The sequence below is a fragment of the Tachypleus tridentatus genome, chromosome 5 (assembly GCF_004210375.1).
Source record: "Tachypleus tridentatus isolate NWPU-2018 chromosome 5, ASM421037v1, whole genome shotgun sequence".
Classification (NCBI taxonomy): Eukaryota; Metazoa; Arthropoda; class Merostomata; order Xiphosura; family Limulidae; genus Tachypleus; species Tachypleus tridentatus.
This window is the reverse complement of record NC_134829.1, coordinates 48,650,233-48,676,101: the sequence shown is the minus strand read 5'-3', so window position 1 is coordinate 48,676,101 and position 25,869 is coordinate 48,650,233. Positions and strand designations below refer to the sequence as shown.

Genomic DNA, 25,869 nt, shown 5'->3' with positions numbered 1-25,869 from the left:
TCTTATCTACAGCTCTAGCTTGGTTACTTCTCACTGGAAATGATGTTAGAATAATGATTCTTCACCATTAAAAGAGATGAGTGTTTGAAAATACAGCAAAAATTATCTATCCACTGCAGGAATAATACATAGAAAATACATTACTTTGCCATATTCTAGAACAAGTTTGATTTCCAACTCCAGAAACCTTGCTACGATTTGTCAATCTTGTTTGCATATTATTCATACACCTTTTAGTCACTTCTTAAACACCTGTCAGATATTTGGAATACATTATTTACTTACTATATACATCTATTTTAAATGTAATTATCACACAGATAGAAGCAAATATGCAGCTACAGCAGATACATGAACACAGAATTTAAGATACCTAAATACTTTTTATTTTCAATAAACATGAAAATCTATACAACACATACACAGCAAGTTTATTAATGTATAAAACTATCATTTAACAATTTTCCCACCATTTCAGTTAAGAAGTGACGTTTGTAAAACTAGTTTTTCTTTTGTTGCAGTAAATAAAAACTTATGATAATTCTTGTGTACACTAATGAATAATCCAAATCTTAGTAAATCTGTTTTAGTAGCATACAGAATTTAATAATGAACTGTTATGAATCTTACCAATAATTTACTTTCCAAGTGCTCCCTTACTCAGAAGTGTAAAAGCTACTTAAATTTGGTAAAAAGTTCATATCATTAACTGCATGTTCTAATGAATTAATATGAATATTTACTGGTTATCAGCTTAGTTAACAACTTTACATGAAGATGTCATGCATGTTCTTATAGTGGAAACTACACATTTACACAAGTGTCCCATAGGAGGACCAGTAATAATTAAATGTTATAATTTATAATACTTGACAGCTGTAATATAATTAGATCATAAGCTATAATTTTAAAATAAACAGAATGGAAAGATATATATGAAATTAAATCCACAAGTTAACTAGTGATACAAAAGTACACCTTTTCAACTTCTTGGAGTTTTTATTTCTAAGGATAATTTCTAGAGAAAATGATGCCAACTGGTTCATAACAATGTACAAGATAAGAGATTAACATTACCTAAAAAAAATATTACTACTATCTAGTAGTAGGCCTAATAAGAGTAATATTTTAGTTCTAAAATAACACTTTAAACGAATATACCTAAAGGTTGCAAGGGCCGCCACGGTTAAGATTTATAAAAATCACAAACACTAGGGTTCATAATACAATATTGAACAAATTACTAATAATATATGCTTACCATGTATCTCCTTTTTTCAAAGGCTTTCCGAGACATTCGGAAATTTTATTCCTTTGCGTTTCTAAATCTGGTACTTCCAGCGGAAGGTTTAACTTCATTTTCAAACCATTCTCTGCCATAATGTAATTGGTACGTCTATTTGTATTACTTTATATTAATGACTTAGAATTGGCAAAATAAAATAACTTACAAAAATAAGACTTGCAGCATCTAAACTTAATACAACATGAATATAATCTGTTTTACTTTCTTTTCTTGTTGTTGAATCTCAAGTCTGAAAAAAAATTATAATATCATGCAATTTTATATACCACTGCTTCCATGTTCTCTTCAGAATTGTATGACAAACGATTTGTTCATCACTAGGTGGAAGATTACGAATGTGACTTTTTTAATTTTACCTATTATCATAAAACAAATTCAAAATAAATGACGTGTTTCTCGCATAATGGTGAAACTTCATCACAGATTTACAACATAACTAAGAAAAAAAATCATTAAATTGCCAAAAGTTTCAGATTAATATTATTATCCAGCAATGTATCTGTGTGTGTGTGTGGGACTAGCCTAAAAAATTGTTCGGGAGGGTATTGCCAGTATCAAATTTAGGATATGGTTAAAAATACTGAGCTGTACCTTTAGTTTATGGTACGCAAATTGATATTTATTATTTCTTGCACATTTATTTAGTTAGATATATGTTTGAAGTTCATCAATTATTTTCATACTTTTCATACACATAGACATTTAATTGTAGCTTTATAAATAGTTTTAGCAACAGAGTCAAAGAAAGTGGCTAAATTCCTCTTACTCTTCTTATTTATTGTTTTAGGTCATTCCTCTCATTAATGACGCATGGTTTCTAGGGAGAAAGTTTGCTGTGAAAGAGTATAACTATGTAAAGGTGAATAATGATCTTTTCCACTTGTTGGTCAGGCGATAACTTGATACATCCTTTCGTAATTTTGTACTGGGTCTGTAGTCAGTGATATGGATACATGTAGCTATGCTTTTTATGATATATTCATGTTTGCCGATTTCCCTTGGAGTAAACAGATAGTGTACGCAAGATAACATGAGGTTTGACAAAAAATGTTTTGCGGGGTAAATCTGAATTATCAGCCTCTGGCTGAGGGGTGGAAAAATAATAAATAAAAAGTATATAATGTGAAAACAGCATTTATTTGTTTTACAAAACAATAAAAAAGACAATACTGTCTTCTTTATTATGACTGAATACTAACTAACTAAAACTAACTAAACTAACGTGGCAGGGGTTCAGTTTAGAGAGAGAGAAATCAGAAGAGTTCTCTCCCCAACAGGGGTGTTCAGGAACGTTGTGGTTCCTCTTCGTCCCCTTTCGTGGATTGTTATTAAGATTAAGTGGTAGTTTTTGTTTTTTTATTTTATTTTATTTTATTTAATAAATTAATTATTGTTATTATTCTTGACTTTTTGGGTGGAGGATGTCTCTCTAAATGTTGTCTTGGGTGGAGGCAAAGGCAGCAGCGGAAAGAAAGGCCGGGACCTGTCCCGAAAGGAAGAAGTTGAGCAGATGTGAACATGAATATAATTCATTCAAATCCAGATCAAATCAAACGGCACGATTCAGGGTCTGGCAAAAGAGTTGCCTGGGCTGGGATCTAGAAATCCAATGCCTAAAGATTTTGGTGTGGGGGGGGAAACGGGAGTGCCCCGAGAAAACCCACTTTCACAGGACAGGCGCCGAAAGTTTTGCCTGTCGTGTGCCCTGTATCTAAAAAAAAAAAAAAGGAATTCATGTTAATGACATGGATTTTATTTATTTAGATTCTTTGTTGAGTGGATTGTGATTCTTGAAATATGTTTTAAGGTGATATGTATTTTGTTGGTGCACTTGATAATTTGTGTAGTGATGCCGTTAGTTTGTTTCTATTTTCTGCTTTTAGATAATATTTGAGAGAAAGTTCTGTTATTCTATCTCTTATAGTTGGTAAATTACTAATTTGGTGTAGATAATTTGTTGGTGTAAAAGATGGTAAACTGAATGCGGATTTTAATATTTTGTTTTGTTGCACTTGGATTTTCTGGAGTGTGTTGTTTGACATATTATATGTTACTTGACATCCGTACTCTATTAGTGGACGGATGTAAGCCTTGTATATTTGTATAATGGTGTTCGGTGCGCATTTCGATTGTTTACCAGTTATAGTCTTTAGATATGAAATCCTTTTTCTGATTGATGAGTGTATATTGTTTATGTGTTTTTTCCATGTTAGTTTTGTGTCGAAAGTGACGCCAAGGAATGTGATGTTTTTGCTCATGTTAATGGTTGTGTTTCCAAGTGATAGTTTTATTTTTTCTAGATTTTTTCTTTGCTTCTTTAGTTTTCTATAGAAGGTGATTGCTTGTGTTTTTGTTGGATTTAACACGACTCTCCACTTGTTGCTCCATGTTGAGACGTTGTTTAATGATTCTTGTACGCGAGACATGGCCATTACTGGGTTTCTGGAGGTGCTCCAGATTGCGATGTCGTCTGCGTATTGTGAATTGTGTGTGTATGTTAGATTTGGAAAAGGTATGTCACTGACGAAAATTATGTATAGAAGTGGAGAGAGGACTGATCCTTGGGGCACTCCTGCCGTTATATTAAATAATTTGGATATAGTTTTATTGACTTTTACTTGTACTGTTCTATTGGTTAAGAAATTTGAAATCCATTTGACTATCGTGGGATTTATTTGTAGGTGATTTAGTTTGTATGTGATGGCGTTGTGCCAAACGCTGTCGAATGGTTTTTTGACATCTAGGAATACCCCGATGGTTACTTGATTGTTGTTGTAAGCTTCGTAGATTGATTCGGTGAGTCGTGTGAGGTGATCTGTTGTTTGTCTATTTTTTTCTGGACGCATTTTGAGATTCTGGAAGGATGTTGTTTGATTCGCAAAAATGGAGGAGACGGTTGGAGATAATTCTCTCCATCAGTTTGCCAAGGCAGCTTAACAGACTGATGGGGCGGAAATTATCTGGATTTGTTCTATTAGTTTGTTTCTTGGGGATCGTTGTTATGGTGGCTTTTTTCCACGTGTCAGGGTAATACCCGGTCGCTAGTGAAATGTTCATGATGTTTGTGAGGTGTTGTAGTAGGAGAGTGGAACTTTTTTTCAGAATAATATTTGGTATTTGGTCATGTCCGGGGGAAGTGTTCTTCAAGTTTTTGATATTAATTTTTAGTTCGGTTATGGTTATTTTTCTATTGATTGAACTTGAGTATGCTTCTAGTGTCTCGCCAGGGAATCCTGGTGAGAATGAAGCTTGGTTTGTATTTATGTAGTTGTTGACATGGTGTTGGTGTTGTGTGTCGAAATCTACTGAGTTTAAATCGCTAAAAGAGGATTTGTAATAGTCAGCTAATAAGTCAGCTTTCTCTTCGTCCGTCCTTGCGATTTTATTGTTGTGTGTGATATGTTGTAGCATGTGATTTGTGTTTTTATCTGAAGCAATACTCTTGAATTTTTTCCAGAATTCTTTTGGTTTGTTCTTGGTTTTTTTTAAGTTTTTACAGAAGTTATGCCAATTGTTTTCTCTGACTTTTTTTAATTTCTTGTTTAATTTTTGTATTTGTTCTATTGATTTCTGTTTTAATGTGTGGACTGAATACTGGGAATTGATCATCACTTTTATAGCACATACGCGGTACAAAGCATGAAACATTTTCTTGCATCAATGGAATGCAAATAATGAACCCTCCGAATCACAGTTAAGGCAAGCATATCCTGCTGTATCATGTAGAAGAAATGACCATTGTTATTGATAAAAGTATTGGTAATGAAAAATTTTGGAAACATTACACATTATTTTTCGATTATACTTATTTGTATACACATGTTCTTCATTCTAAAATTCTGTTTCACTTCTTTAGAGTAATCCGAGGGTCGCGAGTTCGAATACCCATTACACCAAACATGTTCACCCTTTCAGCCGTGGGGGCGTTATAATGTGATGGTCAATCCCGCTATTCGTTGATAAAAGAGTAGCTTAAGAGTTGGCGGTGAGTGGTGATGACTAGCTGCCTTCCCTCCAGTCTTACACTACTAAATTAGGAACGGCTAGTGCAGATAGCCTTCGTGTAGCTTTGCGCAAAATTCAAAACAAACAAACACTTCTTTAGAATAAACCTTTTCATAAATAATGATCATGTGACAAAAAAAAACTGTATCCACTCCCATTACTCATCAAAGGATTTAGTAGTCTAGAGTTTATATTCAGCACGATAAAGTTATAAAATAACACCATACACTGAAAACATGCACTTAAAGCATAGTAATGACATTGTACATACTGTCTACCATATAAGTTTAAATACAGATTGTGCTTTATCAGGGTTTGATATAAAATTAGCTAAAAATCTCTATAATAGTTATAAAATAACAGAAAGTCTAAAAGTAAACGTTTAAAATGTTGTTACTTTATGAACCGAAAAGAACTTATTTGAAGGTAAAAATCATAGAAATGTAAAACACATAATTTATTAAAGTTTTGCACTCTCTGCTCTCCACATTGAAGTTATTGTGATGGTATTACCTGTTGATTTACAAGTGAAGTATTTTCCAGTGTAGATATTTTCAACAGAGTGAACTGTTGGGTTTCGTAAATAGGGGGTACAATAAATACTGAGTTACAGAGTTATGATTTGTGTCTCTTTGATTTCCTACTACGTTTGTTTCAAAGAAAGTCTGCACATAAAGAGCGCAAAACTACAGTTTTTGTTAACAACAGACACAAACGAAAAAGTCCTTTATTTGTTGAAAATATGAGCGAGGAAGACTTGCGTCATTAAACTATTTATTAGTAAAAATTATTTCTTTTTTGTATCATGAGTTAAGTCACAGTTATTCCTTCTTCAAGAAAATATGCTTAATGACTATTTAGTGAGTTTGGTCCTACGTTCAGCTAAATTAAGGAGAAGTTATTTTGTTCTTGTGTGAGCCTTAGCATCCAAACTGAACGGAAATAAGAAAGGAATATCAATTTGTCTGAATATAATGTGAACTGTTTTGAGGATCAAGATAATTTTCTTTTTAACAATTTGATAAGTTACGATGATGGGAAAATGAGAGCTAGATTTTGTGAAACTCATAAGTATAATGATGAAAAGAGTTTCTAACCATTATATGTCTATAGTACATTTAAGTTGAACAGAATTAATTTTAGAGCAACGAGACAGGTCTGTTTAACAGAAGGTTCAACAAAATGTTTTTCAAGGAATAATACTGCAACTCCAGGTAACTGAATTTGAGGAAGAATAAATAAAGTGAAGAGACATAAAGTAATATTTTATTGCAACGAACTTAACACAACTGCATTGCATATGCTTGCTGTTGTGGAATGACAGATGTTACTTTTATTGGTTTCGTGATATGTTTCCTGAGAGTATTCAGAATAGAAAAAACATTTCTTCCAGACTATTTAAATACAATATTCTTTATTTTGCAAGAGACATCCCATTTACCCAGAGGAACTAGCACTACTTATGTGACTAGACATTCTCATTCCAACATAGAGAAAATGCCACCTGGTCTACCACTGAAGGACACTGCTGTCAACATCCTTGAACAATGTGCAATATTACAGCAATAAAGTCTATGGGCAGAAGAGGTATTATTTTTGGAAAATAGTAAAGGAATAAATGCATCTAGAACTTCTTCAAGCCAATTTTATGTGAAAAGTGCCTAAATACAGAATAAGTGTAAAATTCAGAATGTACACTGTAGTATAAAAGAAGTCAGAAATGCATGCTATATTCATATACCATAGAGAGGATGGATCTAGACCGACGGGTAAGCTTGTTGTTCATTGCTATAAGAATAGTATCAGGGAGATATATGGTTAACTAATTATGGCGAAATCGAGGCTCAATTAAGCCTGTGAATTAAAAAGTTAATGGATGTTAAAGATATATGGTCAATAACGTTTTAAGTACGTAACCTCATAGAAGTGTTGCTTGACCATGGCACTTAACTGATTACTCTCTCCTATAACCATGCCTTGCTTTAAATATTACCAGTTATGAATTTTTTAACACACCTATTTGATCTAACGGACAATTAGAATTTATCCAAACTAGCATTTTTAATCTGAACCTTTACTATTAAAGATCTGATGTTACCTCACAACATCAAAAACAAACTAGAGGTGAAATTGTTGAACAATGTTCCCCAACAGAAACTGTACCAGTAAGTGATATAATGGGCATCTAATGGCAAATTTGTTGAGAGTTGTGATCCTCTCAGAGCCTGGAGGTATTTTACCATAACAGACATGAAAAATGTGAAACATGTAATCGTCCAAATGAACAGTATACCACTCTTCAAAATTGTGGTATCTTTGACAATATCTGTAACGACGTGTCTATGATGTTAAGTACATTTTGATAATGTGATACTCAGAAATCTTTCAAGGAGAGAATCACAATCTTGGTCCTCCGTGAGTAAGTCAAATTCGATTATTCTCTTGATATTTAACACTACAGAAAATGATTATTTGAACTATTTTCTGAAGCGTTTGAAACAGATAACCCCCTGAAATGGTTAGACTGTGGGTTAAGCTGTACAATACCTATTTCTGCGTTTGGATTGCCTAGCCCTAAATTACATTGAGTAATATGAGGAACAGGTACGAGACACGCATTGATACAGTATGCTAGAGGTTCGATCCAATGGAAAGCACAACAGTTTATCGGACTCAGTTCAAGGCGTAGAAAAAGGGACACTAAAGTAATCATGACTATTTATTATTTAAACAGATGACTTGCAACATTTGCATGATAATGCTTATCATTCAGTAAATCAGAAGGATATCGATATCTTTATTGGCAAGTTTGTGAAAAGGCTATGAAGTGGTAGGTGGGTATAAAATATATTCTAACCCTTCCTGAGGTAGTTTCTGTCACAATTCAGAAGGAAGTTGTAACTTTTAACTTCTTGCAAAATAGGAATAATTATTTCGTGTCAACTGCAGTAACATCAGTCCAGATTTTTCTACATAGCAAGTCACATCACAGTCGGTTCGAGCCAAGTCATCATCCAACCAACCACACATCTGGCCTTGAAATGCAACTACACTGAAATACTATGATTAACACTGCTACCCTGATCCTCCACGTCCAACGCCAATACAGAAATAAAGTGAAAATTGGAAAACGAAGTCTTACAGCCTTCAGAGTACTAGATCATCTCCAATAATTACTGCATGGAAAAAAAAGAATAAAACAAGATTTTTGTTCACTGTAGATTAGCAAACTCGGAGAATCGTGTTGATACTTTTCCTTTACAAGGAATAAAGTAATTTCTTAATGCATTAGAAAGTTTCTGTTGGTTCATCACTTTGGATCTTGCCTACAGATAGTGTTAAGTCAAATTTGATGACGTAAGCATGCTTAAGATTGCTTTTAGCACCAAAGATATTTTGTATAATTATGCATTATTCGATTCGAGCTTATGCTGAAGGAACTGCAGTGGAATAGATATCTGTACTACATTTGGCGTTTGATTGCACTTTCGATAAATATAGTAGGATTAAAAGTGAAACCTTGAAAGTGCTCATTTATGCAGATGAAAGTAGAGTTTAATGATCATCTTCTATGAAAAATGTAATTTCCATAAACCTGGTTAAGATAGTTGACATGAGAGACTAGCCTTAACCTAGAATAAGAAAAGCTTACAATATCCTCGATTTTGCATCATATTTATAATGACTTTTATCCAACTTCTCCAAGATAGCATTATTACTATTTGCAGTCGCAAAATTCGAGACACACTTTAGATAGACTATGGCTTTATTCGTGAAGCTTTCTTTAATAGATGCTCAAATGTTATCCTTTTCATGATAAAACTGTGAGTTAATTCAGAACACCAATGTCAATGACAATAAAACTGAGGCAGTTGTAGAATAGAGAGGAATATTTAATTGCTCACAGATTCTGAATGTAGAAACTGTATGATGAAGAAATGACTGCATTTCTTGACTACAATGACTACAATGTGATATTTGTAAAACACTATTACCACTACTTGTATGAGTAAAAGTTCACTCACTGAGTGGAACATGATTCACTGAATTGGTTCACGAACTTTAACATTTGGAAAGGATAATAACACATCAGAATAAAGTGATGCAATAATATCATTTTATTATACTCGACTGCCTTGGTCTGAAAAATGAAATGGTGGAATAATATCTCACCATACAGTGGTATCTTGTTCATTCATGAAATGTCTTCATGCTGAACACAGTGCAGCAGCTCAACTTATAGCTATTTCCGCTACAACAATGGTAATCCATTAGGATAAGTAGGATATTCCATTAGTGGATGAATATGAATATTAACATTTCAGGAGCTCCCAGAAGAGAAAATAATGACCCAAAATAGCATAAAAATATTTATTATGCAGTAAAATAAAGTCCAGCCTGCAGTAGTAGAGGACCATAACATGGATAAACGCAACCTGTGGCACACATATAACCAATTACAAGTACAGGATATAAATTAGTATAGATTACCAAGACGTGGTTTACTGACTATGTTGCAGTTAATGAAACTAGAACTCCACGGGAAAAATATTTTAAGACCATATACAACACAAAGACCAAAGGTCACCAAAGCATTAGCCAAATTTATGCTAACGTTAGCTGAAGGTTTTTTAACCACATTTGTATCAAACTGTTGGAAGTGATGAAAATATTGTATTGTATGTGTCATCCAAAGAAAAAATATGGTTTAGCGAGTGTAAACCATAACAAAGAATTGCTAGGTCTCCTATGCAAAAAACAGCACTGGATATACCTGGTTCAAATTGTGTAAGGTAGTCAATACTTGCTTACCGTGACTGACTGGTTTATAAAGGGGGCTGTTAATTATCCATTAGTCAATACATGAGCAAACTCAATCCATAACGTGTTGACAAAGAACTACATATCATGATTTAAAGTATTGAAAGAAATCCACACCGACAAGGGAACCAGTTTCAACAACCACTGTTCACTGAGTTGGGTAAAGTGTTACAGGTGATGAAAATGTGCACTTCGTCTTAATCACCACCAGTCTAAAAATTGGGCAAAATATAAAATACAGAAGTCAAGTGAGTGCTTACTAAGACTGAGAATCCCCCCAAAACTGATTGGGATAAACACTTGTTATATGAAAAAGTGGTATGTAGAGTATCACAACACAAATATAAAAGTTTTTTAAAACAAACTCATTTTCACGGAAGAACCACTCTTACCTACTGATATGATGAACAATACTTCCCTACAAGAAGAAGACCCAATATATCCACAGTAATTGCATCGAAGCACTTATAATAGCGATTCGCAATCATGGTGTGAAGGTCGAGCTAACTTATAGACTATTATTGACAGGTATACAGAGCAGACGAAATATTTTTAGAATAGTTGTTGAGAAACCACTTTACGTATATACAAAGCTTATTAAGGTATTTCTTGAAACATTTTAAAAGGAACGTATGTTTTCTATAGCTGCGCGATGCAAAGACAAAGACGATGATAGAGTAACTGGGAAAGGTTAAAGATGTGAATGATTTATTTGGTTATTAAGATTTACTGGTGCAATAAACGCGAAGTAAGAAATATTTGAGGAAGTGCATAACGTTCAGTACATAATAACTGAATGATATATGTACCGGGAATAAAAGAACAGAGTGATTGTAATGTAGAATAAGGCTGTAAAACATTACTTTTTTCTTTGCTTCAAGACATCTTCTTTGGTCGTTAGTTACGACGCCTCCGTGGCGCAATCGGTTAGCGCGTTCGGCTGTTAACCGAAAGGTTGGTGGTTCGATCCCACCCGTGGGCGTTTACGTTTTGCCGTCTGGTGGCATAGCGACGATTCCACGTGACGGTGTCAAAACGTGATTCACGAATCAGGAGAAAGTCCGTCATCGATCTTTCTGCTCATTTCAAAAAAGAGACGTACAGCGTTTTTCACCAATAGGCGAAAGAATGAAATGTGCAAATAGAATGAGACTCTCTCGTGAATAACTAGTAGCATACGACTCTTAAAATCTCATGTTAAATACCGCGAATTTTAGAAAATTCCAATAAAGGGTAAAACAATTAGTGTGACAGAACCGTTACCGTACGCTGTATGTATCTCAGGCTTAGAGAGATATAGCTCAAGCGACGACTCAAACAATCTTTAATGTTTCAAACAATTACGTATAACATAGAGTATGAAACATGTTTAATTCATTGTGGTTCTACTTGTTACAGTTCTGTGATTATAATTTAGTACTGACTCGAACGTTTTGTCCAAACATGTATCTTTTCCACGATGAATAACAAATGAACAATGATCATCGGTTGTTCGCGAAGCATAAACCGTGGTCATCAAATATAGTTGTTTGCCACGGTTACTTCTACCATGCTGTACCAAAGAAGAGAGACGTGGATACCGATACAAGTGAGGTTCTTAGCCCATACTGATACAGACAATCTCTTTTGAACTTGGTGACACAAGATCTTTGAGTTGTTATTGAAATATACTGATGTATTTGTGAGACTAGACGGCTGACTGTCTAACACAAAGGTAACCCGTTTTTCTTGGTAATTAATTAAATCTCTAAATAATATTGATAAACATTAATGTACATTGATAATTTTTCGCCTTGTGTAAAACGCGGTATATTCTATATGTACAGATGGCCGTGGTACTCAATAGACATAATACAAATATGAACGCTTTAAATCAACACTGCGAAAAGGTTTTACTTTAAAAGACCATTTCCGTTCATTTTCATTTGTTTCACTACCAAAAATATTATTCCTCAAAATAAATGTTATCTTTGAAACCTATTTAAAAGTATTAACAATGAAATGTTTTGTGAATAAAGAGACTTTTATTTATTCACATCATCTACGATTCGGTTTAGTAAATCACGAAACCAATGCGTCTTTTCGTTAAAATTCGCATGTTATTATTGCTTTCTCAAATGTAGTGTTACATTCGTACAAACCCTAATCTGACACAAACCTTTAACAATGTCATCGAAAACTTTGTAGATATAGGCTGTTAATTATATATATATATACATATATATATTTACAATTCTAAAACCATTAGAACTCGTTTGAAGCTAGGTATAGTTTCGAATAGATGTAACGTAATTGACGGTCTAAGACAGAAATCTTTCGTTTACCAGTAATACTACGACATAGTAATGAAGTTGCGATGGTGTAAAAGGCTCCACAGGCACATCTACTTGCATAAAGTATATGGAATTTATTAAGACGATAGGGATGATTAATTTTTTTTGTTGAATATTATTAGGCAGTAATGAAACTGAAAGTGTAAGTTAGAATATGGGACATGTTTACGAAAACAAAAGATTTAGCAAATAGCAAAGAAACACTTGAGCGTTGTGTCACATAAACTTACGGAAAATATTTTTCGGTGGGTGGCTCAATATATATTATTAACCATTTTTTCTCAAATACGACTTATGAATGTTAGCTTTACTATTACTGATTTTAAATCATAAAGCACAAAAACTGTAAATGAAAATCTCACTTATTCTCTATTTTCTCCTTTATTCACTTAAACACTGTGTATGATAAATTTTCGGATAAACTTTTTTTAAACGCTAATTTGAAACTCCTTTTCTCAATTTACTTGGGTTTTGAACAGTATCGAAAGTAGTGAATTAAAAATGTGAAACAAAGAATCTAGTAGTTTTCATTTAATAATTCTATATTAAATGACAATAGAAAAAGAATCACGAATTGCGGCAAAAACGTGCTTCGAGGCACTTATAATAGCGATTCGCAATCATGGTGTGAAGGTCGAGCTAACTTATAGACTATTATTGACAGGTATACAGAGCAGACGAAATATTTTTAGAATAGTTGTTGAGAAACCAGTTTACGTATATACAAAGCTTATTAAGGTATTTCTTGAAACATTTTAAAAGGAACGTATGTTTTCTATAGCTGCGCGATGCAAAGACAAAGACGATGATAGAGTAACTGGGAAAGGTTAAAGATGTGAATGATTTATTTGGTTATTAAGATTTACTGGTGCAATAAACGCGAAGTAAGAAATATTTGAGGAAGTGCATAACGTTCAGTACATAATAACTGAATGATATATGTACCGGGAATAAAAGAACAGAGTGATTGTAATGTAGAATAAGGCTGCAAAACATTGCTTTTCTTTGCTTCAAGACATCTTCTTTGGTCGTTAGTTTCGACGCCTCCGTGGCGCAATCGGCTAGCGCGTTCGGCTGTTAACCGAAAGGTTGGTGGTTCGATCCCACCCGGGGGCGTTTACGTTTTGCCGTCTGGTGGCAAAGCGACGATTCCACGTGACGGTGTCAAAACGTGATTCACGAATCAGGAGAAAGTCCGTCATCGATCTTCCTGCTCATTTCAAAGAAGAGACGTACAGCGTTTTTCACCAATAGGCGAAAGAATGAAATGTGCAAATAGAATGAGACTCTCTCGTGAATAACTAGTAGCATACGACTCTTAAAATTTCATGTTAAATACCGCGAATTTTAGAAAGTTCCAATAAAGTGTAAAACAATTAGTGTGACAGAACCGTTACCGTACGCTGTATGTATCTCAGGCTTAGAGAGATATAGCTCAAGCGACGACTCAAACAATCTTTAATGTTTCAATCAATTACGTATAACATAGAGTATGAAACATGTTTAATTCATTGTGGTTCTACTTGTTACAGTTGTGTGATTATAATTTAGTACTGACTCGAACGTTTTGTCCAAACATGTATCTTTTCCACGATGAATAACAAATTAACAATGATCATCGGTTGTTCGCGAAGCATAAACCGTGGTCATCAAATATAGTTGTTTGCCACGGTTACTTCTACCATGCTGTACCAAAGAAGAGAGACGTGGATACCGATACAAGTGAGGTTCTTAGCCCATACTGATACAGACAATCTCATTTGAACTTGGTGACACAAGATCTTTGAGTTGTTATTGAAATATACTGATGTATTTGTGAGACTAGACGGCTGACTGTCTAACACAAAGGTAACCCGTTTTTCTTGGTAATTAATTAAATCTCTAAATAATATTGATAAACATTAATGTACATTGATAATTTTTCGCCTTGTGTAAAAAGCCGGTATATTCTATATGTACAGATGGCCGTGGTACTCAATAGACATAATACAAATATGAACGCTTTAAATCAACACTGCGAAAAGGTTTTACTTTAAAAGACCATTTCCGTTCATTTTCATTTGTTTCACTACCAAAAATATTATTCCTCAAAATAAATGTTATCTTTGAAACCTATTTAAAAGTATTAACAATGAAATGTTTTGTGAATAAAGAGACTTTTATTTATTCACATCATCTACGATTCGGTTTAGTAAATCACGAAACCCATGCGTCTTTTCGTTAAAATTCGCATGTTATTATTGCTTTCTCAAATGTAGTGTTACATTCGTACAAACCCTAATCTGACACAAACCTTTAACAATGTCATCGAAAACTTTCTAGAAATAGGTTGTTAATTATATATATATATATACATATATATATTTACAATTCTAAAACCATTAGAACTCGTTTGAAGCTAGGTTTAGTTTCGAATAGATGTAACGTAATTGACGGTCTAAGACAGAAATCTTTCGTTTACCAGTAATACTACGACACAGTAATGAAGTTGCGATGGTGTAAAAGGCTCCACAGGCAAATCTACTTGTATAAAGTATATGGAATTTATTAAGACGATAGGGATGATTAATTTTTTTTGTTGAATATTATTAGGCAGTAATGAAACTGAAAGTGTAAGTTAGAATATGGGACATGTTTACGAAAACAAAAGATTTAGCAAATAGCAAAGAAACACTTGAGCGTTGTGTCACATAAACTTACGGAAAATATTTTTCGGTGGGTGGCTCAATATATATTATTAACCATTTTTCTCAAATACGACTTAAGAATGTTAGCTTTACTATTACTGATTTTAAATCATAAAGCACAAAAACTGTAAATGAAAATCTCACTTATTCTCTATTTTCTCCTTTATTCACTTAAACACTGTGTATGATGAATTTTCGGATAAACTTTTTTAAACGCTAATTTGAAACTCCTTTGCTCAATTTACTTGGGTTTTGAACAGTATCAAAAGTAGTGAATTAAAATGTGAAACAAAGAATCTAGTAGTTTTCATTTAATAATTCTATATTAAATGACAATAGAAAAAGAATCACGAACTGCGGCAAAAACGTGCTTCGAGGCAATTATAATAGCGATTCGCAATCATGGTGTGAAGATCGAGCTAACTTATAGACTATTATTGACAGGTATACAGAGCAGACGAAATATTTTTAGAATAGTTGTTGAGAAACCAGTTTACGTATATACAAAGCTTATTAAGGTATTTCTTGAAACATTTTAAAAGGAACATATGTTTTCTATAGCTGCGCGATGCAAAGACAAAGACGATGATAGAGTAATTGGGAAAGGTTAAAGATGTGAATGATTTATTTGGTTATTAAAATATACTGGTGCAATAAACGCGAAGTAAGAAATATTTGAGGAAGTGCATAACGTTCAGTACATAATAACTGAATGATATATGTACCGGGAATAAAAGAACAGAGTGATTGTAATGTAGAATAAGGCTGCAAAACATTGCTTTTTCTTTGCTTCAAGATATCTTCTTTGGTCGTTAGTTACAACGCCTCTGTGGCGCAATCGGCTAGCGCGTTCGGCTGTTAACCGAAAGGTTGGTGGTTCGATCCCACCCGGGGGCGTTTACGTTTTGCCGTCCGGTGGCAAAGCGACGATTCCACGTGACGGTGTCAAAACGTGATTCCCGAATCGGGAGAAAGTCCGTCATCGATCTTCCTGCTCATTTCAAAGAAGAGACGTACAGCGTTTTTCACCAATAGGCGAAAGAATGAAATGTGCAAATAGAATGAGACTCTCTCGTGAATAACTAGTAGCATACGACTCTTAAAATCTCATGTTAAATACCGCGAATTTTAGAAAGTTCCAATAAAGTGTAAAACAATTAGTGTGACAGAACCGTTACCGTACGCTGTATGTATCTCAGGCTTAGAGAGATATAGCTCAAGCGACGACTCAAACAATCTTTAATGTTTCAATCAATTACGTATAACATAGAGTATGAAACATGTTTAATTCATTGTGGTTCTACTTGTTACAGTTGTGTGATTATAATTTAGTACTGACTCGAACGTTTTGTCCAAACATGTATCTTTTCCACGATGAATAACAAATTAACAATGATCATCGGTTGTTCGCGAAGCATAAACCGTGGTCATCAAATATAGTTGTTTGCCACGGTTACTTCTACCATGCTGTACCAAAGAAGAGAGACGTGGATACCGATACAAGTGAGGTTCTTAGCCCATACTGATGCAGACAATCTCCTTTGAACTTGGTGACACAAGATCTTTGAGTTGTTATTGAAATATACTGATGTATTTGTGAGACTAGACGGCTGACTGTCTAACACAAAGGTAACCTGTTTTTTTTTGGTAATTAATTAAATCTCTAAATAATATTGATAAACATTAATGTACATTGATAATTTTTCGCCTTGTGTAAAAAAGCCGGTATATTCTATATGTACAGATGGCCGTGGTACTCAATAGACATAATACAAATATGAACGCTTTAAATCAACACTGCGAAAAGGTTTTACTTTAAAAGACCATTTCCGTTCATTTTCATTTGTTTCACTACCAAAAATATTATTCCTCAAAATAAATGTTATCTTTGAAACCTATTTAAAAGTATTAACAATGAAATGTTTTGTGAATAAAGAGACTTTTATTTATTCACATCATCTACGATTCGGTTTAGTAAATCACGAAACCCATGCGTCTTTTCGTTAAAATTCGCATGTTATTATTGCTTTCTCAAATGTAGTGTTACATTCGTACAAACCCTAATCTGACACAAACCTTTAACAATGTCATCGAAAACTTTCTAGAAATAGGTTGTTATATATATATATATATATATACATATATATATTTACAATTCTAAAACCATTAGAACTCGTTTGAAGCTAGGTTTTGTTTCGAATAGATGTAACGTAATTGACGGTCTAAGACAGAAATCTCTCGTTTACCAGTAATACGACGACACAGTAATGAAGTTGCGATGGTGTAAAAGGCTCCACAGGCACATCTACTTGCATAAAGTATATGGAATTTATTAAGACGATAGGGATGATTAATTTTTTTGTTGAATATTATTAGGCAGTAATGAAACTGAAAGTGTAAGTTAGAATATGGGACATGTTTACGAAAACAAAAGATTTAGCAAATAGCAAAGAAACACTTGAGCGTTGTGTCACATAAACTTACGGAAAATATTTTTCGGTGGGTGGCTCAATATATATTATTAACCATTTTTCTCAAATACGACTTAAGAATGTTAGCTTTACTATTACTGATTTTAAATCATAAAGCACAAAAACTGTAAATGAAAATCTCACTTATTCTCTATTTTCTCCTTTATTCACTTAAACACTGTGTATGATGAATTTTCGGATAAACTTTTTTAAACGCTAATTTGAAACTCCTTTGCTCAATTTACTTGGGTTTTGAACAGTATCAAAAGTAGTGAATTAAAAATGTGAAACAAAGAATCTAGTAGTTTTCATTTAATAATTCTATATTAAATGACAATAGAAAAAGAATCACGAACTGCGGCAAAAACGTGCTTCGAGGCAATTATAATAGCGATTCGCAATCATGGTGTGAAGATCGAGCTAACTTATAGACTATTATTGACAGGAAAACAGAGCAGACGAAATATTTTTAGAATAGTTGTTGAGAAACCAGTTTACGTATATACAAAGCTTATTAAGGTATTTCTTGAAACATTTTAAAAAGAACGTATGTTTTCTATAGCTGCGCGATGCAAAGACAAAGACGATGATAGAGTAACTGGGAAAGGTTGAAGATGTGAATGATTTATTTGGTTATTAAGATTTACTGGTGCAATGAACGCGAAGTAAGAAATATTTGAGGAAGTGCATAACGTTCAGTACATAATAACTGAATGATATATGTACCGGGAATAAAAGAACAGCGTGATTGTAATGTAGAATAAGGCTGCAAAACATTGCTTTTTCTTTGCTTCAAGAAATCTTCTTTGGTCGTTAGTTACGACGCCTCCGTGGCGCAATCGGCTAGCGCGTTCGGCTGTTAACCGAAAGGTTGGTGGTTCGAGCCCACCCGGGGGCGTTTACGTTTTGCCGTCTGGTGGCAAAGCGACGATTCCACGTGACGGTGTCAAAACGTGATTCACGAATCAGGAGAAAGTCCGTCATCGATCTTCCTGCTCATTTCAAAGAAGAGACGTACAGCGTTTTTCACCAATAGGCGAAAGAATGAAATGTGCAAATAGAATGAGACTCTCTCGTGAATAACTAGTAGCATACGACTCTTAAAATTTCATGTTAAATACCGCGAATTTTAGAAAGTTCCAATAAAGTGTAAAACAATTAGTGTGACAGAACCGTTACCGTACGCTGTATGTATCTCAGGCTTAGAGAGATATAGCTCAAGCGACGACTCAAACAATCTTTAATGTTTCAATCAATTACGTATAACATAGAGTATGAAACATGTTTAATTCATTGTGGTTCTACTTGTTACAGTTGTGTGATTATAATTTAGTACTGACTCGAACGTTTTGTCCAAACATGTATCTTTTCCACGATGAATAACAAATTAACAATGATCATCGGTTGTTCGCGAAGCATAAACCGTGGTCATCAAATATAGTTGTTTGCCACGGTTACTTCTACCATGCTGTACCAAAGAAGAGAGACGTGGATACCGATACAAGTGAGGTTCTTAGCCCATACTGATGCAGACAATCTCCTTTGAACTTGGTGACACAAGATCTTTGAGTTGTTATTGAAATATACTGATGTATTTGTGAGACTAGACGGCTGACTGTCTAACACAAAGGTAACCCGTTTTTCTTGGTAATTAATTAAATCTCTAAATAATATTGATAAACATTAATGTACATTGTTAATTTTTCGCCTTGTGTAAAAAGCCGGTATATTCTATATGTACAGATGGCCGTGGTACTCAATAGACATAATACAAATATGAACGCTTTAAATCAACACTGCGAAAAGGTTTTACTTTAAAAGACCATTTCCGTTCATTTTCATTTGTTTCACTACCAAAAATATTATTCCTCAAAATAAATGTTATCTTTGAAACCTATTTAAAAGTATTAACAATGAAATGTTTTGTGAATAAAGAGACTTTTATTTATTCACATCATCTACGATTCGGTTTAGTAAATCACGAAACCCATGCGTCTTTTCGTTAAAATTCGCATGTTATTATTGCTTTCTCAAATGTAGTGTTACATTCGTACAATCCCTAATCTGACACAAACCTTTAACAATGTCATCGAAAACTTTCTAGAAATAGGTTGTTAATTATATATATATACATACATATATATATTTACAATTCTAAAACCATTAGAACTCCTTTGAAGCTAGGTTTTGTTTCGAATAGATGTAACGTAATTGACGGTCTAAGACAGAAATCTCTCGTTTACCAGTAATAGGACTACACAGTAATGAAGTTGCCATGGTGTAAAAGGCTCCACAGGCACATCTACTTGCATAAAGTATATGGAATTTATTAAGACGATAGGGATGATTAATTTTTTTGTTGAATATTATTAGGCAGTAATGAAACTGAAAGTGTAAGTTAGAATATGGGACATGTTTACGAAAACAAAAGATTTAGCAAATAGCAAAGAAACACTTGAGCGTTGTGTCACATAAACTTACGGAAAATATTTTTCGGTGGGTGGCTCAATATATATTATTAACCATTTTTCTCAAATACGACTTAAGAATGTTAGCTTTACTATTACTGATTTTAAATCATAAAGCACAAAAACTGTAAATGAAAATCTCACTTATTCTCTATTTACTCCTTTATTCACTTAAACACTGTGTATGATGAATTTTCGAAAAAACTTTTTAAACGCTAATTTGAAACTTCTTTGCTCAATTTACTTGGGTTTTGAACAGTATCAAAAGTAGTGAATTAAAAATGTGAAACAAAGAATCTAGTAGTTTTCATTTAATAATTCTATATTAAATGACAATAGAAAAAGAATCACGAACTGCGGCAAAAACGTGCTTCGAGGCAATTATAATAGCGATTCGCAATCATGGTGTGAAGATCGAGCTAACTTATAGACTATTATTGACAGGAAAACAGAGCAGACGAAATATTTTTAGAATAGTTGTTGAGAAACCAGTTTACGTATATACAAAGCTTATTAAGGTATTTCTTGAAACATTTTAAAAGGAACGTATGTTTTCTATAGCTGCGCGATGCAAAGACAAAGACGATGATAGAGTAACTGGGAAAGGTTGAAGATGTGAATGAGTTATTTGGTTATTAAGATTTACTGGTGCAATGAACGCGAAGTAAGAAATATTTGAGGAAGTGCATAACGTTCAGTACATAATAACTGAATGATATATGTACCGGGAATAAAAGAACAGCGTGATTGTAATGTAGAATAAGGCTGCAAAACATTGCTTTTTCTTTGCTTCAAGACATCTTCTTTGGTCGTTAGTTACGACGCCTCCGTGGCGCAATCGGCTAGCGCGTTCGGCTGTTAACCGAAAGGTTGGTGGTTCGAGCCCACCCGGGGCCGTTTACGTTTTGCCGTCCGGTGGCAAAGCGACGATTCCACGTGACGGTGTCAAAACGTGATTCACGAATCAGGAGAAAGTCCGTCATCGATCTTCCTGCTCATTTCAAAGAGAGAGAGCGTTTTTCACCAATAGGCGAAAGAATGAAATGTGCAAATAGAATGAGACTCTCTCGTGAATAACTAGTAGCATACGACTCTTAAAATTTCATGTTAAATACCGCGAATTTTAGAAAGTTCCAATAAAGTGTAAAACAATTAGTGTGACAGAACCGTTACCGTACGCTGTATGTATCTCAGGCTTAGAGAGATATAGCTCAAGCGACGACTCAAACAATCTTTAATGTTTCAATCAATTACGTATAACATAGAGTATGAAACATGTTTAATTCATTGTGGTTCTACTTGTTACAGTTGTGTGATTATAATTTAGTACTGACTCGAACGTTTTGTCCAAACATGTATCTTTTCCACGATGAATAACAAATTAACAATGATCATCGGTTGTTCGCGAAGCATAAACCGTGGTCATCAAATATAGTTGTTTGCCACGGTTACTTCTACCATGCTGTACCAAAGAAGAGAGACGTGGATACCGATACAAGTGAGGTTCTTAGCCCATACTGATGCAGACAATCTCCTTTGAACTTGGTGACACAAGATCTTTGAGTTGTTATTGAAATATACTGATGTATTTGTGAGACTAGACGGCTGACTGTCTAACACAAAGGTAACCCGTTTTTCTTGGTAATTAATTAAATCTCTAAATAATATTGATAAACATTAATGTACATTGTTAATTTTTCGCCTTGTGTAAAAAGTCGGTATATTCTATATGTACAGTTGGCCGTGGTACTCAATAGACATAATACAAATATGAACGCTTTAAATCAACACTGCGAAAAGGTTTTACTTTAAAAGACCATTTCCGTTCATTTTCATTTGTTTCACTACCAAAAATATTATTCCTCAAAATAAATGTTATCTTTGAAACCTATTTAAAAGTATTAACAATGAAATGTTTTGTGAATAAAGAGACTTTTATTTATTCACATCATCTACGATTCGGTTTAGTAAATCACGAAACCCATGCGTCTTTTCGTTAAAATTCGCATGTTATTATTGCTTTCTCAAATGTAGTGTTACATTCGTACAATCCCTAATCTGACACAAACCTTTAACAATGTCATCGAAAACTTTCTAGAAATAGGTTGTTAATTATATATATATATATATACATATATATATATTTACAATTCTAAAACCATTAGAACTCCTTTGAAGCTAGGTTTTGTTTCGAATAGATGTAACGTAATTGACGGTCTAAGACAGAAATCTCTCGTTTACCAGTAATAGGACTACACAGTAATGAAGTTGCCATGGTGTAAAAGGCTCCACAGGCACATCTACTTCCATAAAGTATATGGAATTTATTAAGACGATAGGGATGATTAATTTTTTTGTTGAATATTATTAGGCAGTAATGAAACTGAAAGTGTAAGTTAGAATATGGGACATGTTTACGAAAACAAAAGGTTTAGCAAATAGCAAAGAAACACTTGAGCGTTGTGTCACATGAACTTACGGAAAATATTTTTCGGTGGGTGGCTCAATATATATTATTAACCATTTTTTCTCAAATACGACTTAAGAATGTTAGCTTTACTATTACTGATTTTAAATCATAAAGCACAAAAACTGTAAATGAAAATCTCACTTATTCTCTATTTACTCCTTTATTCACTTAAACACTGTGTATGATGAATTTTCGAAAAAACTTTTTAAACGCTAATTTGAAACTTCTTTGCTCAATTTACTTGGGTTTTGAACAGTATCAAAAGTAGTGAATTAAAAAATGTGAAACAAAGAATCTAGTAGTTTTCATTTAATAATTCTATATTAAATGACAATAGAAAAAGAATCACGAACTGCGGCAAAAACGTGCTTCGAGGCAATTATAATAGCGATTCGCAATCATGGTGTGAAGATCGAGCTAACTTATAGACTATTATTGACAGGAAAACAGAGCAGACGAAATATTTTTAGAATAGTTGTTGAGAAACCAGTTTACGTATATACAAAGCTTATTAAGGTATTTCTTGAAACATTTTAAAAGGAACGTATGTTTTCTATAGCTGCGCGATGCAAAGACAAAGACGATGATAGAGTAACTGGGAAAGGTTGAAGATGTGAATGAGTTATTTGGTTATTAAGATTTACTGGTGCAATGAACGCGAAGTAAGAAATATTTGAGGAAGTGCATAACGTTCAGTACATAATAACTGAATGATATATGTACTGGGAATAAAAGAACAGCGTGATTGTAATGTAGAATAAGGCTGCAAAACATTGCTTTTTCTTTGCTTCAAGAAATCTTCTTTGGTCGTTAGTTTCGACGCCTCCGTGGCGCAATCGGCTAGCGCGTTCGGCTGTTAACCGAAAGGTTGGTGGTTCGAGCCCACCCGGGGCGTTTACGTTTTACCGTCTGGTGGCAAAGCTACGATTCCACGTGACGGTGTCAAAACGTGATTCACGAATCAGGAGAAAGTCCGTCATCGATCTTCCTGCTCATTTCCAAGAAGAGACGTACAGCGTTTTTCACCAATAGGCGAAAGAATGAAATGTGCAAATAGAATGAGACTCTCTCGTGAATAACTAGTAGCATACGACTCTTAAAATTTCATGTTAAATACCGCGAATTTTAGAAAGTTCCAATAAAGTGTAAAACAATTAGTGTGACAGAACCGTTACCGTACGCTGTATGTATCTCAGGCTTAGAGAGATATAGCTCAAGCGACGACTCAAACAATCTTTAATGTTTCAATCAATTACGTATAACATAGAGTATGAAACATGTTTAATTCATTGTGGTTCTACTTGTTACAGTTGTGTGATTATAATTTAGTACTGACTCGAACGTTTTGTCCAAACATGTATCTTTTCCACGATGAATAACAAATTAACAATGATCATCGGTTGTTCGCGAAGCATAAACCGTGGTCATCAAATATAGTTGTTTGCCACGGTTACTTCTACCATGCTGTACCAAAGAAGAGAGACGTGGATACCGATACAAGTGAGGTTCTTAGCCCATACTGATGCAGACAATCTCCTTTGAACTTGGTGACACAAGATCTTTGAGTTGTTATTGAAATATACTGATGTATTTGTGAGACTAGACGGCTGACTGTCTAACACAAAGGTAACCCGTTTTTCTTGGTAATTAATTAAATCTCTAAATAATATTGATAAACATTAATGTACATTGTTAATTTTTCGCCTTGTGTAAAAAGTCGGTATATTCTATATGTACAGATGGCCGTGGTACTCAATAGACATAATACAAATATGAACGCTTTAAATCAACACTGCGAAAAGGTTTTACTTTAAAAGACCATTTCCGTTCATTTTCATTTGTTTCACTACCAAAAATATTATTCCTCAAAATAAATGTTATCTTTGAAACCTATTTAAAAGTATTAACAATGAAATGTTTTGTGAATAAAGAGACTTTTATTTATTCACATCATCTACGATTCGGTTTAGTAAATCACGAAACCCATGCGTCTTTTCGTTAAAATTCGCATGTTATTATTGCTTTCTCAAATGTAGTGTTACATTCGTACAATCCCTAATCTGACACAAACCTTTAACAATGTCATCGAAAACTTTCTAGAAATAGGTTGTTAATTATATATATATATATATACATATATATATTTACAATTCTAAAACCATTAGAACTCGTTTGAAGCTAGGTTTTGTTTCGAATAGATGTAACGTAATTGACGGTCTAAGACAGAAATCTCTCGTTTACCAGTAATAGGACTACACAGTAATGAAGTTGCCATGGTGTAAAAGGCTCCACAGGCACATCTACTTGCATAAAGTATATGGAATTTATTAAGACGATAGGGATGATTAATTTTTTTTGTTGAATATTATTAGGCAGTAATGAAACTGAAAGTGTAAGTTAGAATATGGGACATGTTTACGAAAACAAAAGATTTAGCAAATAGCAAAGAAACACTTGAGCGTTGTGTCACATAAACTTACGGAAAATATTTTTCGGTGGATGGCTCAATATATATTATTAACCATTTTTCTCAAATACGACTTAAGAATGTTAGCTTTACTATTACTGATTTTAAATCATAAAGCACAAAAACTGTAAATGAAAATCTCACTTATTCTCTATTTTCTCCTTTATTCACTTAAACACTGTGTATGATGAATTTTCGGATAAACTTTTTTAAACGCTAATTTGAAACTTCTTTGCTCAATTTACTTGGGTTTTGAACAGTATCAAAAGTAGTGAATTAAAAATGTGAAACAAAGAATCTAGTAGTTTTCATTTAATAATTCTATATTAAATGACAATAGAAAAAGAATCACGAACTGCGGCAAAAACGTGCTTCGAGGCAATTATAATAGCGATTCGCAATCATGGTGTGAAGATCGAGCTAACTTATAGACTATTATTGACAGGAAAACAGAGCAGACGAAATATTTTTAGAATAGTTGTTGAGAAACCAGTTTACGTATATACAAAGCTTATTAAGGTATTTCTTGAAACATTTTAAAAGGAACGTATGTTTTCTATAGCTGCGCGATGCAAAGACAAAGACGATGATAGAGTAACTGGGAAAGGTTGAAGATGTGAATGAGTTATTTGGTTATTAAGATTTACTGGTGCAATGAACGCGAAGTAAGAAATATTTGAGGAAGTGCATAACGTTCAGTACATAATAACTGAATGATATATGTACCGGGAATAAAAGAACAGCGTGATTGTAATGTAGAATAAGGCTGCAAAACATTGCTTTTTCTTTGCTTCAAGACATCTTCTTTGGTCGTTAGTTACGACGCCTCCGTGGCGCAATC

General features: G+C 33.7%; 1 protein-coding gene and 6 non-coding genes across 7 annotated transcripts in view; 6 read left to right on the top strand and 1 right to left on the bottom strand.

Moving 5' to 3' along the window:
- The window catches only part of LOC143251114 (ubiquitin carboxyl-terminal hydrolase 15-like), a 46,218-nt gene extending 44,359 nt beyond the window's left edge, over positions 1–1,859 (bottom strand). The window contains exon 1 of the mRNA XM_076502479.1: positions 1,262–1,859. Within this exon, the coding sequence (XP_076358594.1) occupies positions 1,262–1,380 (119 nt within the window). The 5' untranslated portion in view covers positions 1,381–1,859. The remainder of the gene's footprint in view (positions 1–1,261) is intronic.
- Positions 1,860–11,040: 9,181 nt separating this feature from the next.
- TRNAN-GUU (transfer RNA asparagine (anticodon GUU)) lies at positions 11,041–11,114 on the top strand. Its single transcript has one exon. It is a non-coding gene; the product is annotated as a tRNA-Asn (tRNA).
- Positions 11,115–13,507: 2,393 nt separating this feature from the next.
- TRNAN-GUU (transfer RNA asparagine (anticodon GUU)) lies at positions 13,508–13,581 on the top strand. Its single transcript has one exon. It is a non-coding gene; the product is annotated as a tRNA-Asn (tRNA).
- Positions 13,582–15,975: 2,394 nt separating this feature from the next.
- On the top strand, positions 15,976–16,049 carry TRNAN-GUU (transfer RNA asparagine (anticodon GUU)). Its single transcript has one exon. It is a non-coding gene; the product is annotated as a tRNA-Asn (tRNA).
- Positions 16,050–18,447: 2,398 nt separating this feature from the next.
- TRNAN-GUU (transfer RNA asparagine (anticodon GUU)) lies at positions 18,448–18,521 on the top strand. The gene has a single exon. It is a non-coding gene; the product is annotated as a tRNA-Asn (tRNA).
- A 2,393-nt stretch (positions 18,522–20,914) lies between these two features.
- TRNAN-GUU (transfer RNA asparagine (anticodon GUU)) lies at positions 20,915–20,988 on the top strand. Its single transcript has one exon. It is a non-coding gene; the product is annotated as a tRNA-Asn (tRNA).
- A 2,393-nt stretch (positions 20,989–23,381) lies between these two features.
- Positions 23,382–23,456, top strand: TRNAN-GUU (transfer RNA asparagine (anticodon GUU)). Its single transcript has one exon. It is a non-coding gene; the product is annotated as a tRNA-Asn (tRNA).
- The last annotated feature ends 2,413 nt before the right edge of the window (positions 23,457–25,869 follow it).